This window comes from Callithrix jacchus, chromosome 7, assembly GCF_049354715.1.
Source record: "Callithrix jacchus isolate 240 chromosome 7, calJac240_pri, whole genome shotgun sequence".
NCBI lineage: Eukaryota > Metazoa > Chordata > Mammalia > Primates > Cebidae > Callithrix > Callithrix jacchus.
This window is the reverse complement of record NC_133508.1, coordinates 147,909,791-147,927,087: the sequence shown is the minus strand read 5'-3', so window position 1 is coordinate 147,927,087 and position 17,297 is coordinate 147,909,791. Positions and strand designations below refer to the sequence as shown.

General features: G+C 55.8%; 1 protein-coding gene across 1 annotated transcript; it reads left to right on the top strand.

The window, feature by feature from the left end:
- The first annotated feature begins 1,836 nt into the window (after positions 1–1,836).
- ALX3 (ALX homeobox 3) lies at positions 1,837–12,504 on the top strand. Its single transcript, XM_002751191.7, has 4 exons — positions 1,837–2,146; positions 7,366–7,682; positions 10,636–10,764; positions 11,126–12,504. The coding sequence occupies exons 1-4, from the start codon at positions 1,870–1,872 to the stop codon at positions 11,432–11,434; spliced, it is 1,032 nt and encodes a 343-aa protein (XP_002751237.3). The 5' UTR covers positions 1,837–1,869; the 3' UTR covers positions 11,435–12,504.
- The last annotated feature ends 4,793 nt before the right edge of the window (positions 12,505–17,297 follow it).

Below are 17,297 nucleotides of genomic sequence, written 5' to 3'. Positions count from 1 at the left end.
TGAATAGAATAGGTATCCTGAATTGACATTCTCCTAGAAAGTCAACAATATCCAATTTCATAGGTACAGGGAAGAGAGAAAAAAAACAATATCCAATCAACAACTATTGAAAAACCTTTTTAATGGGCAAAGGTGATCAGTTCAAATTGGTTGTCCAGAGCTGGATCCACTGGATCCTGGAGAAAGGACCCCTCTAGTGAGGCCAGAAGGGAAGCTTAATTTCAAGCCGAGCCTCCCTCTTCACTAGAAATACCAGCCCCAGGTGCTTCCATCTCTCTGGCCCCTCTGCATTCTGTGATTGGGGCCCTAATGGCCATAATGCCTCCAATGTGGTGTTAAAACCAATAAGGCTCCAGAGAAGTTACGGTATGTTTAATCATAGCTTAATGACTCCTTGTGAGATGCAAGGCTTCTGGTTCCTGTTTGGTCTTGATTTACAGCCCAACTCTGGCTGAGGAGAGCCAAGAAACCCCTTCTAACCTCCCAGCGGAAGAGGGAGGTGTTCATGCCAGGCCTCTTGGATTCCTTTAAAAATTGAGAATTCAAATGAAATATAAATGATGTTCGGCTCCCCACTGCTCTTGCTAGTCTGGGGCGGGGGGGGGGGGGGGGGGGCGGGGGTGGTAATACTGAAAATAAAAACAGTTTAACCCAGCCCCAAGGGCTCCTAAATCCATGGGAAGTGAGCAGGGTCCTCAGGTCCTCGGGTATTTCTTCCCAGCTCTTAGGGAGGGTGGGGTTTTTTCTTTTTTCTGAAACTCCAAGCTACTGTTCTAATCCTAGGTTTCCTTTTGGTTGGGGAGACTCAACTCTTAGAAGATGCAGTTCTACCCTCACCCCCTCCAAATCGGTAGGCCTGGGGGAGCACAGCCCTGAGGTCTGAGCTGCAGACAGCCTCTCTCCAGTGGAGCCCCAGACACTTGGATCATCTGCCCACTGAAAGGCATTCACTCCAAGCTGCTGCCCGAGGGAACGTCAGCCCTTCTGCTCATCCTCCACCTGCTCTATAAAGGCTGCCTCTGCAGGACACTGTTGGGTCCCGAGCTGCGGGTGGGAGTCTCCCTGTCTGCTCTGGCCCTGCCTCTAGTTCTGAAACACACCTCAAATACATACAAAGACCCAGAGTTGGCTTGCCCTGACCTCCACAGTCAGATGAGGACACTAATGATTGGCTCAAGGAGCCACAGCTAATTAATGATAGTGTCCAGGCCCAAGCTCCCCAGTACCCCATTCCTCGCTTAGATCCTCATCCACACAGCAATCCCAATAGCTCCTTTCTCTGAGAGAAACAAGAGATCTCTAAGGAAGGTGGTTTTTCCTGAGGCAACATTTTGCTCAGCTCCCAGCAGAGACCTAGGTAAAATTATAGCCTAAGGCCCGCCTGCCTGCCCGCCCACCCGGGCCCTCATCCTAGGCTGATGTCCAAAGTCAGGCCTAAAAGTGTTTGGGGGGATGCCCACACTGCCTCACCCCTCTAGGGGCAAGAGCCACTAGGCTGGATATCACGGGTGCTGCTCTGAGCAAGGGACTCACCTGGATGGGCAGACAAAGGGATCCCGCCCTAGAGAGGAGGTTGCTTCATCATCTCCTGAGCTGCCTGGGACTGGGCTCTGGGTGAATGGGGGGAGGGGGGTTCCCGGACTCCGAGGGGTTAACCCGCTCGGGGTTACACGTGACGTGGATGGTTCCAGCATTAAGTCAGAAACGCGGCCCCCTCCCCTGCCCCCCGCCCCCAGCCCCCCGCGGCGCGCGCCGCTCCCGGGGGCTCCGCGCCCCCGCGCCCAGGTCCCTCCCCCTTGGCTGGCGCTCACAGGCCGCGCGGGCAGCGCGAGCCCCGGAGCCCCGGAGGCCTCTGCGCCCGGAGCCGGCATGGACCCCGAGCACTGCGCGCCCTTCCGCGTGGGGCCTGCGCCCGGCCCGTATGCTGCCTCGGGGGACGAGCCTCCGGGCCCGCAGGGAACCCCCGCCGCTGCACCTCACCTGCACCCCGCGCCGCCCCGCGGCCCGGGGGTGACCCGCTTTCCGGGCTGCGGGTCCCTGGAGCCCTACCTCCCAGAGCCGGCCAAGCCGCCCGCCAAGTACCTGCAGGACCTCGGGCCCGGCCTGGCGCTCAACGGCGGCCACTTCTACGAGGGCCCCGCGGAAGGTAACGCGTGGCGCCGGGCGTAGCGCGCAGCCCGACCCTCTCTCCTTCTTCCCTACCTAGGCCCACCCTGGCCTTCCTGCTTATCTTTCCCGCTTGCCTATTTCTTAACTTTTGCCACTCTAGCCTTTCGCCACGGCTCCCACGGAAGCCGGGTCGGCGCTGGCCCAGGCCAGGCAAAGGCCGGTGCGGTGCGGGAGGGCGAACCGCGGTTCCTCGGTGGCGGGAATGGGAGGCGGGAGGTCGAGGAAAGTGGAGTGGCGACGGCTCGGGGGTCCAGTCGGGGCCCGGCCCGGAAGCAGCCGGACCTGGGAAGGAGAGATCATCCCTGCTGAAGCTGAACTGGAACTGTCACAGACCCTGAAGCCCAGACCCGACCGAGGGCTGGAGAGCCACACTGAGTCCTGACGCAGAAGCGCGGCTTTTGTGTCTGGCGCCCTTTGAGGGCCCCGAGGCTGGGCCTCGACCTAGAGTGGCCAAATCCGGGTCGGCTGGGGACTGCGGCCTGGCCTTGGCCCGCCTCTGCTCCCCAGGCCTAGCCTCCACAGGAAGGGCGCTGCCTGTGCGGCAGACTGGCATAATCTGGCCGCGACGAGTCACGCAGTGCCGCTGCTGTCCTCAAGGCGGAATAACTGTATTCTTATTTCTCAGACTAAGCTGGCTTCCATGCCGTTATGCACGATGATAGACGCCCTTCCTGCAGTCTTGGCTTCCCGTGCTGGATCATCAGTGCTGGGCAGTCAGAAGCAGCCCTAGGCAGCCGAACTCCCAGGCGCCGCGGGCTCGCGGGCCGCTGCCCTGTGCTAAGGCCCGCCGGACCGCAAGGGCATCCGAGAATGCGCCTGAAGGCAGCGGCCTGGCAGGCTGATCGGCAGGTCAGCTGCACCCGCTGACCTGTAAGGCACCTCGGCGCCTGCACCGCATCCACGGTATCTGCGCCGCCACATCCTGCAGCCTAGGCCCAGAGCTGGATCCTCCGAGAGCCGCCTCAACCCGCTGCGGCCGCCCGGCTGGCGCCTCGCGGGCCTCCACGTCGTGGCCCTACAACTCCGGCTTTCGCCCAGCTGGGGCGGTGGGAATGCGTAGGCGAGGGCGGGGAGGTGTGTGGGGGTCAACAGAGGAAATGAACGAGTCCGCGGAGCTTCGTGTCTGTGCCCTTTGAAAGAGGCTCTCCTGATAAAAACCACAGTTGGGACTTAATGAGAAGCAGTTGGCCAGGCTCCTCTGATCCCAGCCAGACGGCAGCGGCCGCACAGCGCGGTGAGCACCGCCATGGACAGGTACCCGGTCTGGCTCAGCACTCCGTGTCGGGCAGGAGCCACCCCACTGGGCCCACGTCTCTGAGAGGCGCGCCGCATCTGGCACCGATGGCTCGGGCGCCTGGACCACACCGGTGCCGCGCAAACTGCCGAGAGCGCTGGTGCGGAAGGAGCGGCCGGGAGGATCCTAGCACCCTGGAATCCGACGGCAAGGGTGTTCTTGACAACGAAATACTGAGAAAAAAAAACAAAGAAAGCGAACAACAACCAAGAAAAGAGGAAGGGAAATTGAACAAAACAACGGAGAGCGCGGCGAGAGCGAGAGATAAATGGCAGTCGGCGAGTTGGGATGACCTGAAAGGAATAAATGAAGAACGAACGGGAAAAAAAAAAGCAGAAGCAAGATGGAACAAAACCTGCAAATAGAGAAGAGGGAAAGGACAAAGGGGGAGGGAGCCGACAAAAGAAAAAGGAACATGTTTCAAGAGTGAAATACATCAAGATGAGAACAAAGGGGTAAGAAAATTAACGATTTCAGTTGAGCAGAGGACGGGGCCAAACGAAAGGGAGGCACGAGGGTGCGAGCGGAGCCGGGGAGAGAACCTGGCGGCTGCTCGCCTCCCAGGCGCTCTGGCCAGTGCTCGACGGACGGCGGTCAGCGTCCCTGCGGCAAAGCGGACCTCGCCACGGCTCGCGGTGGAGCCCGGCTGCTGGGGAAGATCAGCCCCCAGGGTCACGCAGCCTATTTTGTGGGAAGCGGCGGGCGAAGAGGGAACCCGCCTTATTTCCCGGCTTTTAAAATAACCAGCTCGGAGCGTTTTCAGTCCACACCAGTGAGCGCGCAGCTGCGCCCCATCTGCGGCGCGATCCTTCAGTAGGCTGGGCAGTTGCGCGCCCCAAAGCCTGGCGCACCTCGCTCCTTTCCTGCCCGCCGTCCGCCGCCCGCGCCCCGAACTGCCCTTTGCTGAGAGCGCCCAGCCCTGCTCTGAACCGAGGCTGCGTGCTGGCAGTGCCAGCCACTCTCCCGCCCTCCGCGCTTGGCTAGTCTGCCCCCGAGTTTGGCTCTGACGTCGAAACATGCTCTCGGCAAGCGACTCCTACTAGGTTTTGCCCGCTGGTGCGGAACGAGCAGCCGCTGAGGCTCTGAGCCGGATGACCCAGCAGACCGTCAACTTCTAGGAGAGTCCCAAGTTCTTAGACCTGGGCTGAGGCCTCTGGGCCAAGGCTGAGAAACCTCCAAGACGGGCACCGAAGCCTCACCGGGGTCCTGCCCACAGCATTTATGTCCACCCTGGCTTTGGGTCTTCGGCAAGAGCTGCAGGAGCCTGAGCCTCAGTGAGCTTTGCCGGTCGCTTAGCGACCCCACAGTGGCCAGAGGAAACAGTGCAGCGCGGAACAAGGCTGCAGCGAAAGGTGAAAGATGAGGCTGGTTCTACGGCCTCAATGGATGCCTTCTTTGGGGCAGGGGGGCCCTCGGGCCTGCAGCGGTACCGCTTCCTGGCTGTAGAGTAGCTTAGAAGCAGCCGCTGGTAGGGGCTCTGGCACGCCTCCGACTGAGGGGTGCTCACAGGCGGAAGACACCCCAGCGCAGAGTCTCCGGCTGTCTCCAACCGGCGTACACCACCTTAACCACCCAGTGTCTGGATCAGGTGCAGTGACGCCTGCACAGCCCATACACACCTCAGGTGTGCCCTGTCCTCAACAGAGCAGCCCTCTCTTCTTTACAAGCTTATGCTCAAACTGCTAGGTGCCATTCCTGGCCCGTTTTTCCTGGCTTCTGCCGTCCATTTATCCCAGTTCTATCTCTTTCCTCTTCTGGGCCTTGCTCCTCAGGAGGCTGCTCTGTGTTCTCTGAAGAGTGCCCTTCTCTCCCAAAGAGGGGGGATGCCGCCCTCCCTCTGGTGTCCTCCAGGTAGATCAAGGAGGTTTCAGGGCAATGACAATGAGGAGAGCAGTTCTGTGATCCCTTGGGAGGACTATAGACTGGGCAGGCTTAGCCTCTTTGGGGAAGTGTTCTGAGAAGTCCTACTGCACTTTCATCCCTTGTCCCTGGCAGCTTGGCTCAAGGTCAGGAAGGCAAGTCCCAGGGCCCCAGATCTGGTCACTTCCCCTGGGCAGGTCCTATTGAGACAGACACTGAGAATCCAAGAAGCAGGTGAGCAAGCCCCAGGGCTTTGGAGGGCCTCTGCTGGGGTGTCAGTAGTCTTGAACCCCAGCCCTGCCCCTCAGCCCTGAGCTACCCTCACCCCTTTTCTGCCTGAGTCCAGCACAGCCGCCCTACGAACCAAGACACTGAGACTCTTCCTTCTCAGGCTGAACATTTCCGTGGCCTGCTGTGTGTGTGTTGGGGGGGGGGTCCCCTTTCAGTGTCCCTGGCCTTCCTGATCATTTTCAATTATTTGGTTCAACTTCTGTGTCTTCCTTCGTAAGCTTCTATCAAATGCAACTGCCCCTAAACCCGAAATGTGCTGGCCAAGAATGGAAGTCAGGGACTAGAACACCTTCTCCCTGTGCTCCACCTGAGTTATGAAGGAACCTTGGTGCTGGGCTACCTGTGTACAGGCTGGGCATGGTCCAAGGCTAGGTGGGCCCTGCCTGACCATCCCAGTCCTCCAGGACACACACTCGGAGCTTATTTCGTGGTCTGGGTAGTCCTAGAAAGTCACTGACCACCTTCCAGCTGAAAGGGACCCTGCCTGATTTGTCCTTCACAGTGCAGCCAGGGACTCATCAGACCCTGATCCTGAGAGGCCCATTTCTCTAGTCCTATCCTCCCCCAGCTACAGCTGTGATCTCAGCACCAAGCCCTGGGAAGAAACTGCCTCTTGTGCCAGCTAGCTGGGTCTCCTCAGAGCCAGGCCTCCACTGGAGATGGGCCCAGAGCCAGGGAAGAGGGTGTGTGACTCAGTGGGGCGTCTTTGTGGCGTCTGATGGGCCATCCCAGTGGACTACTGAGGAGGGATTTCATGGGGACACTGCTGGGGGTCCTCGCCAGAGGGAGAGGGTGTGGGCAATCAGGGTGACCTATTTTTCACCACGTTCTGACCGTTGATCTGCCGTGGTAAGGCTCCACCAAGCTTCTGGAGTGAGGGTTAGCACGTCAGAGTGGGGCTGCTGGAAACTGTTCCCAGTCTGCAGTCAAGTCCCTCCCTGCCTGTTAAACATAGGCAATGGGGGAACAGTCAGAAACTCCTGGGGGTGGGGGCAGTGATGGGAATGAGGGGGACAGGGGGCTGTGCCCTGTTGTGACACTAGTCCCCACTCTCCTTCTCTGAGAGTGTCAGCTCTGCTTCTCTATTGCTGGAGCTTAGGTCCTTGCAAACATCACAATGTTAGGAGGAATGGAGGGAAGCAATCACTCTGGAAGCTTCTTTGTCCCATCTTGCCCTTCATACACCAGAGCTGGGCAACTTGAAATTGACCTGACACCTGGGATTCAGAGAATAAAGCTCAGCCGGACCAGCCAAAGATGGTCTGAGCACCCACGTCCACTGCCTGCCTGGCCCTGGGAACAGAGGCATGGGCATAAGGGCCTGGGAACGAGGAAGCACTTTCTGGCAGGGGTGGGAGATGTCAACCACCCCATCCTCACCCCCACCCTCTTCCCCCATTCTTGGCCTTGCCAGGGTGGTGGTCCTGCTGTGGCGCCAGTCCTGTCACATCCCTGTGGAACGCACCATTACAGAGCACTTCCCCGAAATGAACCCCACTCTGGCCCCAGCAGATCCGCCCAGACCACAGAGCTCATAGTTCCCCAGGGCCCCCTCCCCAGCTGGAGGCTCAGCAGGCAGGCCTCTAAATGCCAGGCTCCCATGGAGGGTGGCCGCTGGGAGGAAGGGAAGGGAAGGGAAAGGAAGGGGGAGGCGGAGACTGAGGCGTCAATGTTCTTCCCCCTCCCTCCATTCCAATCCACAAAAGCCCCTGGTTCTGTTGCCATCCTCCTTTTTGTGTTCTCCATTGCAGCTGAGGAGAAGGCCTCCAAAGCTGCCAGCTTCCCCCAGCTGCCCTTGGATTGCCGAGGGGGTCCCAGAGAGGGGCCCTCTAATCTGCAACCCTCCCCAGGCCCCTGCCTGGCCAGCCTGCGTCTTCCTCTTTCCCCGGGACACCCTGACTCCATGGAGTTGGCCAAGAACAAGAGCAAGAAGCGCCGTAACCGCACGACCTTCAGCACGTTCCAGCTGGAGGAGCTGGAGAAGGTCTTCCAGAAAACCCACTACCCTGATGTGTACGCCCGGGAACAGCTGGCTCTGCGCACAGACCTGACCGAGGCCCGGGTACAGGTGAGGGCACTGCAGAGATGGGGGCCTCTAGCTGCCTCTACCACCCACACAGTGACCAGATCCTGGAAGGGCTGGAAGAGGTGGGCGCTGGTCCCTCCCAGAGCTACCTTTTCCAGGGGCCTGCCCCTCCTGGGCTCACCCTCATGCCCAGCTCTGCTGCAGCCACAGGCTTTTCTGGCCCATATTGAGACTGATGCCTAGTATGAGGGCGATGGCCTCTGGAGCCGTCACCTGTGTGGGGCCCTAACTCTGCCGCTTACTGGAGGTTATTTGGAGTGTGTTATGGAATCTCTGTCTCAGTTTCCCAGTTCAGGAAAAGGGAATGATGGGACTGGCTGTGTGGGGACTATCTTGAGGATCACAGGGATGGCCACGTTATGGAAGCAGCAAAGTGCTGAACACACATCAGGGCTGCTCCTGAGGTGGTTGCCTAGAATGGAAGGGTCCCTGTCAAGAGGTCTAAGGGTCAGTGACTAAAATTTGTCAGTCCCCGCCAGCGCTCAGACCCTGGCTGGGAAAGGCTGGCTGGGAGCCCTTCCCCCACCTAACAAACTCCCCAGAGGAGATCAGGCACCAGGGCTTCCCAGAAGGGCCAGGGCCCCAATGCTGTACATTGGGGAAGCCCAGTCTGTGGATGGGTAAATGCTGAGAAGAAAGGAAGCGAAGGGAAGCCCATGTCCAAGCATGTTGGAAGTGACAAAGCACATGAAGGTGGCAAGCAGGCGGGGGATGGGGAAGGAGTTTCAGTAAGTCTGGCCCAAGTGGAAGATGGCCGTTCACTGGTTTGCATTGAACTGGCTGGATCATAGCAGGGATGTCAAGCAGGAGGCACTGGGAGGGGTAGGTTGGAGCTCTGGGGAAAGGCAAGGAGGTGACCCCCTAGGCAGAGGAGTCTCTCTCTCTCACCATGGAGGAGACTTGGCAGGGACAAAGCTCATGCTCTCCCACCCTGCATGGGGCCCTTCCAGAGACTCTTAGTGAAGGCACTAGGGCAGAAGACAGTCCTGGCAGGATACAGGGACTGGCAGGCCAGTCTGTAAAGAGGCCAGCTGTCAACCAATAGAGAAGGCCCTATAGCTGCATCCAACATAGGTTCAGAGAGGCTTGAGCTGTTTCCCCTTATCTGCTGGGTCCTCCTGCCTCCCAGGTGGCAGCCAAAACAGACCTCCAGGACTGTCCCCCAAGGCTCCCTAAGGGCTGAGGTCATCAGGGCAAGAGGCCCAGCATTCAAGGTAACCCCAGACGATATAAGCCATGGGAATTAGGACCATAGAGTCACCTCGGCAGGCCTCTAGGGTGGGGTCTAACCAGCTCTTCCCGAAGTGTTTGCAGGAGGTAGAGAGCACTTCCTCTGCTCCTCCCCTAGGCCTTTTCAACCTGAGAGGGTGCAGGAGTAGCCATGAGGTCCCCAGCCCTAGTCTAGAAGCTTCCCAAAGGATGGAGACCCTAGAGTAGGAATGTCTTCTCTGGCAGGAGCGTGAAACACACCCATACACCCTGCCCCATGGAGAGGAAGAATGAGACACCAGGCAACTCAGAGGGCAGGTCCAGAGCCCAGGGGAGGCCTACAGTGGGATCCCCAGGGGAGAATGGGTGATGACAGAGAAGGGAATGCCAAATAGCCAGATTCGCTGGCTCCAGGCTCCTTTATCCTTTGACAGGGGAGGGAGAGCAGAGAAAGGAAATCCAGGCAGCTGGGCAGGTTAGGATGGCCTTTCCCTGACCTTGCTACAGGCCTGCTCTGTTACTCTGTTATCTTGGCAACCTGGGAGGTAGGGGGATGAAGTATACACAGCCCCTTCACTGTTGGTGCCTTACCTGCCTGCATGAATAGGAAGAACCTGTACATGGGGCAGGGAGCCTGAGGGGCTGGGGTGGGATTTCTCATCTCAGATGGGGTAGATGGATTACTGACACACACGCAGCTTCTTCTGTTGTGACTCCCAGCTAGATATCCCTAGAAAGCAGGGGTTGTTTTTGTTTGGTTGGTTTTGTTTTGACATTGTTAAATTTAGCTTAGAGCCTAGCACATAAATGTTCATTAAATGATAGAAATACAAAACATAAATATCAATACACATAAATGTAACAGCCACAGCACATACACCAAACGAATTCATCACAGATATGTACACAGATGTGCACAACACACAGATGTGCCACCCCTACCTGCCAAGGGCTCACAAATAAGTGGGAGAAAGATTCCAAAATAGATCATGGTAATGGAATGGGGTGAGTACAAAGAGACATCCAGGGAGTCTTGCCAGTCCTGTGGAGGATGCCCAGCGTGGAGGTATGTGTTGAGGGGATGAGTAGCCCAGGAAGAGAAAACCTAAGCAAAGGATGGAAGGAGCAAGATAGCAGAGTGTTTCAGGAGAGCTGGGCGGGAGCTTGGGAGGCAACCAGGAAGAATCCAATGTGTTTGCCTGGCAGGACATGAGGCTCTGCAGAGAGGCAGGAGCCTCATTAGGAATCTGTGCCCTGGACCAAGGTCTCCAGGGAGTCACTGAGGGATTAAACAGGACCCTGACTGAACAGAAATGTCTAAGATTTGTTGGATGCTATGAGGTGGGTAGCTTGGAAAAGGAGAAGAGACAGGGAGACCAAAAATTCTACACATGTGCACAGTATACCCAAGAAGTGCCTAGGGCCCCTGAGACCCACAGACCCCCCACCATAACACCCTTACTAGACACAGTCAGGCTGGAAAACCAGCGTGACTCGTCTAGGGAGTGAGAGCTGGAGGCCCATGGGACCAATTAACCTGCTTGGGAATTGGGCCTCTCCCAGGCTTCCCTGGCCCCAAGAACAGTGCAGATTAATGGCCGAGATCCTCCATCCTGGAGCCAGCTGCCCATCCCACAAGAGGACACAACCATCAACTCTCTCTCTAGCAGACTCCTCTCCTCAGGGCTGCCCCATCACCCCCTCAAACTCCACAACCTGCCCCCAGGTCTGGTTCCAGAACCGCAGAGCCAAGTGGCGGAAGCGCGAGCGTTATGGGAAGATCCAGGAGGGGCGGAACCCCTTCACGGCTGCCTATGACATCTCGGTGCTGCCCCACGCTGACAGCCACCCTCAGGTAAGACCCCAGCCCTATCTGAGTCAGGCCCTGGCAGGGTCACCAAAAAGAATATGAGCTCAGGCCTGAAGAGACAGTGAGCACATCACTTAACTTCTTCCTCTGCAAATCGGGGCTCTTGCCTGGCTCATGAGTGACGAATCCAAAACACGAAGGAATCAAAGAAGAAAATCTCATTTTGAGAACAGTGGCAGGAGGCTCCTGAGATGTCACCGCCAGTGTTGGGGGCAAGACGGGTAGACCTGAGCCAAGTGCAGATTTCCTGGAAAGTTTCTGGGGCCCCAAGGACAGAGAAAGCCCCTGGGTAAGGAAGTCAGCTGAAGCTACCGGTTCATGGGCCTTCTTTCCCCTCTCTTTTCAGCTGCAGAACTCCCTGTGGGCCAGTCCAGGATCTGGGAGCCCTGGGGGCCCCTGCCTTGTGTCTCCAGAGGGCATCCCCTCACCATGCATGTCTCCATATTCCCACCCCCATGGGAGTGTGGCTGGCTTCATGGGGGTACCAGCCTCCTCTGCAGCTCACCCTGGCATCTACTCCATCCACAGCTTTCCCCCGACCCTTGGGGGCCACAGCTTTGAGTCCTCCTCAGACGGCGACTACAAGTCTCCAAGTCTCATCTCGCTCAGGGTAAAGCCCAAGGAGCCACCCGGCCTTCTGAACTGGACCACGTGATTGGTCACACGGACCTGCAGACTGAGCTGCCCACTTCCTTTTCCATTCCCAGCCGCTCCCAGCCCACCCCTGCCTGGACATCAGGGTGGAAGCACCTCTGTCTCCAAGCCCCAGATGGTTCTGGAGGCCTGGGAGAGCAGCTGGCACTGTCAGCCCTCAGCAGGGAACATGTTACAGGGTCTTTTCTCTTAGAATAAAGTGGGGCTGGCTAGGAGAAGGGGCTTCGAAGCAGGTAGGACTCTTCCTACCACAAACTGAGCCCCCTCGCCCGAACTCTGGGCAGGAGGCAGGGAGACCCTGCCTTGCTTCCTCCAGCTTTGTCCAAGTCCATTGTCATCTCTCCAGCTAAGACAGCTTACTTGGCTCCTCGTTCAGGGAACCCAGGAAAATGGGAGGAGAAGGGTGCCAAGTGGACTGGGGTAGCTCTTCATGATGAGACGGGAAACCACAAAGGGGGTCTCTGATGATGGGGTGGAATCAGCCCTGCTTCCCCTCCCCTCCAGCAGGGGTACACTGGCATCTGACACGAATGAGGGCCTGAAGGCCAAGGTCAGCATAGAAGGCAGCTGGCGCCCAGTGCAATGGCTCACACCTGTAATCCCAGCACTTTGGGAAGGTGAGGCAGGTAGATCATGAGGTCAAGAGATCAAGACCAGCCTGACCAACATGGTAAAACCCCCGTCTCTACTAAAAATGCAAAACTTAGCTGGGTGTGGTGGCCCACACCTGTAATCCCAGCTACTTGGGAGGCTGAGGCAGGAGAATTGCTTGAACCTGGGAGGTAGAGGTTGCAGTGAGCCGAGATCACTCCACTACACTCCAGCCTGGTGAGAGAGCAAGACTCCATCTCAAAAAAAAAAGAAAAAAAAGGCACCTGGCTCCCCAGCTCCAGCCGCCCTCACTCCCACCCTGTGCCTGCACTCCCAGATGCAGTCATCTTCCCCTGCAAGGGGGGCAGAAATTCCACCGGAAACCACCACATATTTGGAATCTCTTCCATGGGACCAGCCCAGAGCTATGCCATGGAAACCATATTGGATGTTGGGCAGAATAAAACAGAGTTCCACACACTAAGATCCTGATTCCCATTTTTGTAAAGACAGTTGAAAGAAAGAAGGGGGGAGGGAGGAAGGAAGGAAGGAAGGAAGGAAGGAAAGGAAGGAAGGAAGGAAAAAAAATTGCTGCCCAGAATTCTAATAGAGGTGGTGGTGCTGTTTTTATACCAGGTGACTGTCTACCCCCAGAGCTTGGTACTTGGTTGCTTTGAGGCTGATCTGTGTCCAGGATGCAGGCTGGGCCAGGACCACTGAGGGGCCAGTAAGGAAGGGGAAGGTGGTCCTGCCGCAGAGCCCTCAAGGGAGAAAAGCTCAGCTCTAGGGCTGGGCTCAAATGGCAGGGAAAACTGAGGGTGGGAAGGGCAGCAAAAATGCTGAAATAACTGGCTAAGCTGACAGTGGATGGGAGGTAGAATGGAAGAACAGGGTGCCCACTGAGGTTCTGCGCTCCCCATGGGCTGGGACCCCAGGGTGGTGGGATTGGGGTGGCTTCCTTCCAGATGCCCCAGGAACATGTCTGAGCTGTGGGGTAGAGACAAAAGCCAGAACTCTTTCTTGTGGTTTCAGAGTATTACCCATTCTATCCTTCATCCCCACTTTCTGCCTTATCTCCGAAGCCTGGAAGGCAGGAAAAAGGTCTGGCCCTCCCACCCTCCCAGTAAACACAACCACATTGCTCAGAAGAATTCAGCCTCAGCCAGCAGCCCAGCCACCCCCACCCCACGCCTCATCTTTCAGGCACAGAGAAACACAAGCCCACAAAGACACATCAGGGCTGAGCTGATTCCAGAGGAGGGGGTGAGTCCCCCACCAGATCAGATTTCTCAGCCAAGACAGTCGCATGTATCCCCAGAGGAGTCTGTGCCTTCCCTCCCTTCCTTCCCCTTCCCTCTATACAAGGGTCTGGCTTTTGGTGATTTCTTTCCTCTATCCTGTTGCTGGCTCTGAGGTCCAGGTGTGAGCCCTGTGTCCAGGAGGGGACCCAGCAGAAAGAGGAGAATCAGGGTAGGAAGGAGAGACATCTCTGCCTGCCACTGATGAACAGAATCTCCTTCACCTGGCTAGGCAGTAATGAAATTGGGGCTCAAGCCCACTTTCTGACTCCAGGGCTCACACCACTGTATAAGAAGTCTCTTCATCCAAGGAGTGATAGCAAAGTTTTGGACCTTCTTCCCCACAAAGTCAGAGAGATGTGAAAGTAGTTTCTTCTACAAACATTTTAGAGTACCAACTCAGCCTGGCGTTGTGCTGGGGGCCAAAAACATGATTCTTTCTCTCTCAAGAAGGCTTAGAAAGATGGAGGGAGGGAAGAGGAAAGGATCCGTAAAAACCCAAAGAAACCAGAAGTGGGAAGAGACAGACAGGAGAAAAAGCAAACTTGAGTCAGAGATCAATAAAGCAAGAGTGGGAGAGGCCGGCAGAGGCCAAGAGGGAACCCGTGGTGCACTGGGAGGCTGCTAGGGGAGGGCACAGGGAGGCCAGAGACTGGCTACTGGCTCTCATCCAGGGGCATCTGCCCACAGCTCATATTTTTCTGTCCAGTGACAGCTAAATGAAGAGAAAGCTAACTTTACAACCGCCCACTTCACACATAATGAATATGAATGGGCATCCCGGAGCCTGTTCCATGGGATCGTCTGTGAGCTGACAGGTCCTCCTACTGACTGGGCCATCCCAGCCAGCCTGTCCTGACTAGGACATGAGCAGCCCTTCCACCTGCTTCTCATTAGCTATGTCCCTCCTCCTCCTCCTCCACACCCCTAAGACACAGCCCCCAAAATCTCCAGATACCTCTGTCCTCAGCCTCACTCTAGAGATGACCTTAGACCTCCGCCCAGGCCAGTGGTTCCCCAAGGCCAGGCCTGTGCTCTGATCACTCCTTCTGGGAAAGGAGAAAGGAAGTGGCCCATCCTGAAATCCCAGCTCCCTTTGCTGAGGCTCCTGTCTCCCCCAGAGAAGATGCCACAGCCCTAAATTTTGGTCCTGGCAGGAACGTGGACACCAGGTCAGGACTGGAGGACCACAGCCAGGGGCCCATCGGTGCAGGCTTCCCACCTCAGTCAGCAGGTGGAAATGCTTCTCATACGTGGCATTCAATCCTCCTTCCTCACTTCTCCCATCTACACTTCAGCCTGAATTACAACCCCAAAGCGCAGACCCTCTGCAGCTCCAGACAGGAAGTCTAGCGTGGCCAGGAACTGGGAAGACCATAACATTTCCTTTATCCAGCACAGGAAAGACATACTTTGCCCCTGTCCAAGCCTCCTCCACAGGCTCATCCTAGCCATTTTCTCCTGGAGGGTGGTGAGCATGAAGCATCCGTTGTCAGAGCCCTTGCTCCTGTTGCTGGAGCCCCCTTCCTTCGCACTTAGTGACTGCTGGCTCCCCCAGCAATCTCTCCTCCAACAGGAAGAGGCTGGGACCAGTAGGACCTGTGGTGGGCCCTTCAGACATGTTACCTATCATACTACTGCTTTTACTTGCTCTTCTGGCTGTGTCTCCATCAACTGTGAGCTCAAGAGAAGTGAAAGAGCATGGTATCCTAGTCACCTGGAAATCCAGGGCATCTAGCACATGGCCTGGCTCCAGCAGGCCTTCACGGTGTGACGGCAGGTTGCTGAAAGAGTAGCTGACTCTTCTGAGACGCCTCTGGATTCAGAGCACCAAGCTAGGTCCAGGGGCTTTAAGGAAGCCTAAGACATGGTTCTGGTCCTTGAAGGGGATTTCTGTCTTCTGGGGAACACAGGAATAGTGTGCAAATTCACAGAAGGTTAAAGTTGGAGGGGCCACTGCCAAGACTAAGAACTGCTACCATTTATTGTCATCCCTTGTCAGCCAGATATATAGGCTCATTTCCATGACCTTACTCAGCCCACGCAATAGGACTATCATTAAACCAATTTTTACAGATGAGCCAACTGAGGCTTGGAGCTTGACTAGCTCTAGGTCCCTCAGTGAGTAAAGGTCAGAGCCCAGTTGAAAGTCAGGGCTATCTCACTCCCAGAGGGTGCACCTCCCTTGTTTTACAGCCAGCAGCCTGAGGCTCACTCTGCCAAGTGCCAAATGAATGTAACAGCTACTCTCCTCTGAGAAGTCAGCTCATTGAGGACAGACAGAAAGTCAGCCTCCTTAGAGATGAGCCTAACAGGTACAGAAGAGGCAGCCAACACAAAAGTTCTCTGGGACCCAGAGGAGAAAAAAATTTAGGCTCAGACTGAAAAGAAAAAACAGATGGCAGCAACAGCCAAGTTACCCTGAGGAGGGCACAGTCAGGGCACACTGGAGGCTAGGCCAAGGCCAAACTTGAGCTGCCCAGTTAGGATCTAAAGCAATGGACATTCGCTATGAATCCCATGCCAGAGACCATGCTAGAGCAATTATAAGTATTGGCTATGGTGCATAAGTGAGCAATGACTACATGAGTGTTAAGTGCTGGGGTATGACGATGACGAATTTAGCAAAGGGAGTGGAAAACACACATATGCTGAGACAGAGGCCTGGGTTTGAATCCTGGCTCTAGACTCCATATGACCTTGGGCAAGTTCTTTACCCTTTCTGTGTCACAGTTTTCTCCTGTGCAAAACAGGGATTAAAATGACATGTATCTTTCAGGATATTACAAGGAATATGTAAGATATTATACATCAAGTGGTTAGAATGCTGGCTGGCACAGAGTAAGTCCTCAGCATTTGCTGGTTGTGTAGAACATAAGCCTTCAAGAAGCATCTAATATTGTGCCTGGTACCTACTTGGCACCCTATAAGTAGTAACTCTTATATTAACAAGGGACAGCTCCCAGCCTTAGAGTGATACTACCTCAGGTTAATCTGTTCCTCTGTGGATTGAAAGAGCAGTGGACCCTGAGCCTACTTAGCAATAAAAAACCTTTTATGTAACTCAATCATTTACAAAGGGTCCTCATGTACTCTGCCCATTTCATGACCCAGATGAGATTTTAAAAGCCACAAAAAAGGGGTGGCTCCAAAAGACATTTCTGTACAAAGACCTGAGTTCAAATGGCCACCTGCCACCAACACACTCTGTGGCTGTGAGAAGCCCCTTCCTCTCCCCAGGCTGGCTCCTGGGCCTCTAGCTGAAGGGATTCATCTGCGCAGGCTTTACGGCCCTTGCGGCTTTGATAGTCCTGCATACTCTTTCGCAGGTCAGAGGAGAGACAGGCCTCTGAAGATGCAGGCTCAGTGACTCAGGCTTCACGGGGACAGTAAGAATGTGAAAATCCATCTCTCCCAAACTGACATCTCAAGGATACATATTTCCTATCAGTCCTTGCAAGAAATCGCCAGAAATCCATCATGCACATAAATTGTGTCAGTTCCCTTGTCCTGTGCAGGTTACTTTGGGATAAAGGGCCCATCAGTCACAGGGACTTCCCATCTCACAGACTGTGAGCACCAGGAGTCCGCTGCTTCCTTTCACCCCTGCTGTCCCTAACCATGCCGGCACATCAAAATGCCTGTCCTGAGGCTCAGCAGGTCCCAGGCCAGGCAGGCACTGAACACAAGACCCAATGAAAGGGAGATTCTCCCCAGAACACTGTTTCCTTTACAAGTCAAGACCCCTTGGAGATTCAAGAACCCATAAAACAACTGCCTACAGGTAAAATAAGAGCTTCCAGGAATTCTAAAAAGGAAACAGTCCTTTCACGAGCATCAAAACAGTAAAATCTTCTGAGGCAGACACAACCAGGAGTCTAGAGACCAGAGTGTAGGCTCCAGGTGTCTGTCCACTGACACCTACTAGAGATTCTCCTTGCTTTTCTCTCGCCCACAGTGGGGTCCTCGGCCCTC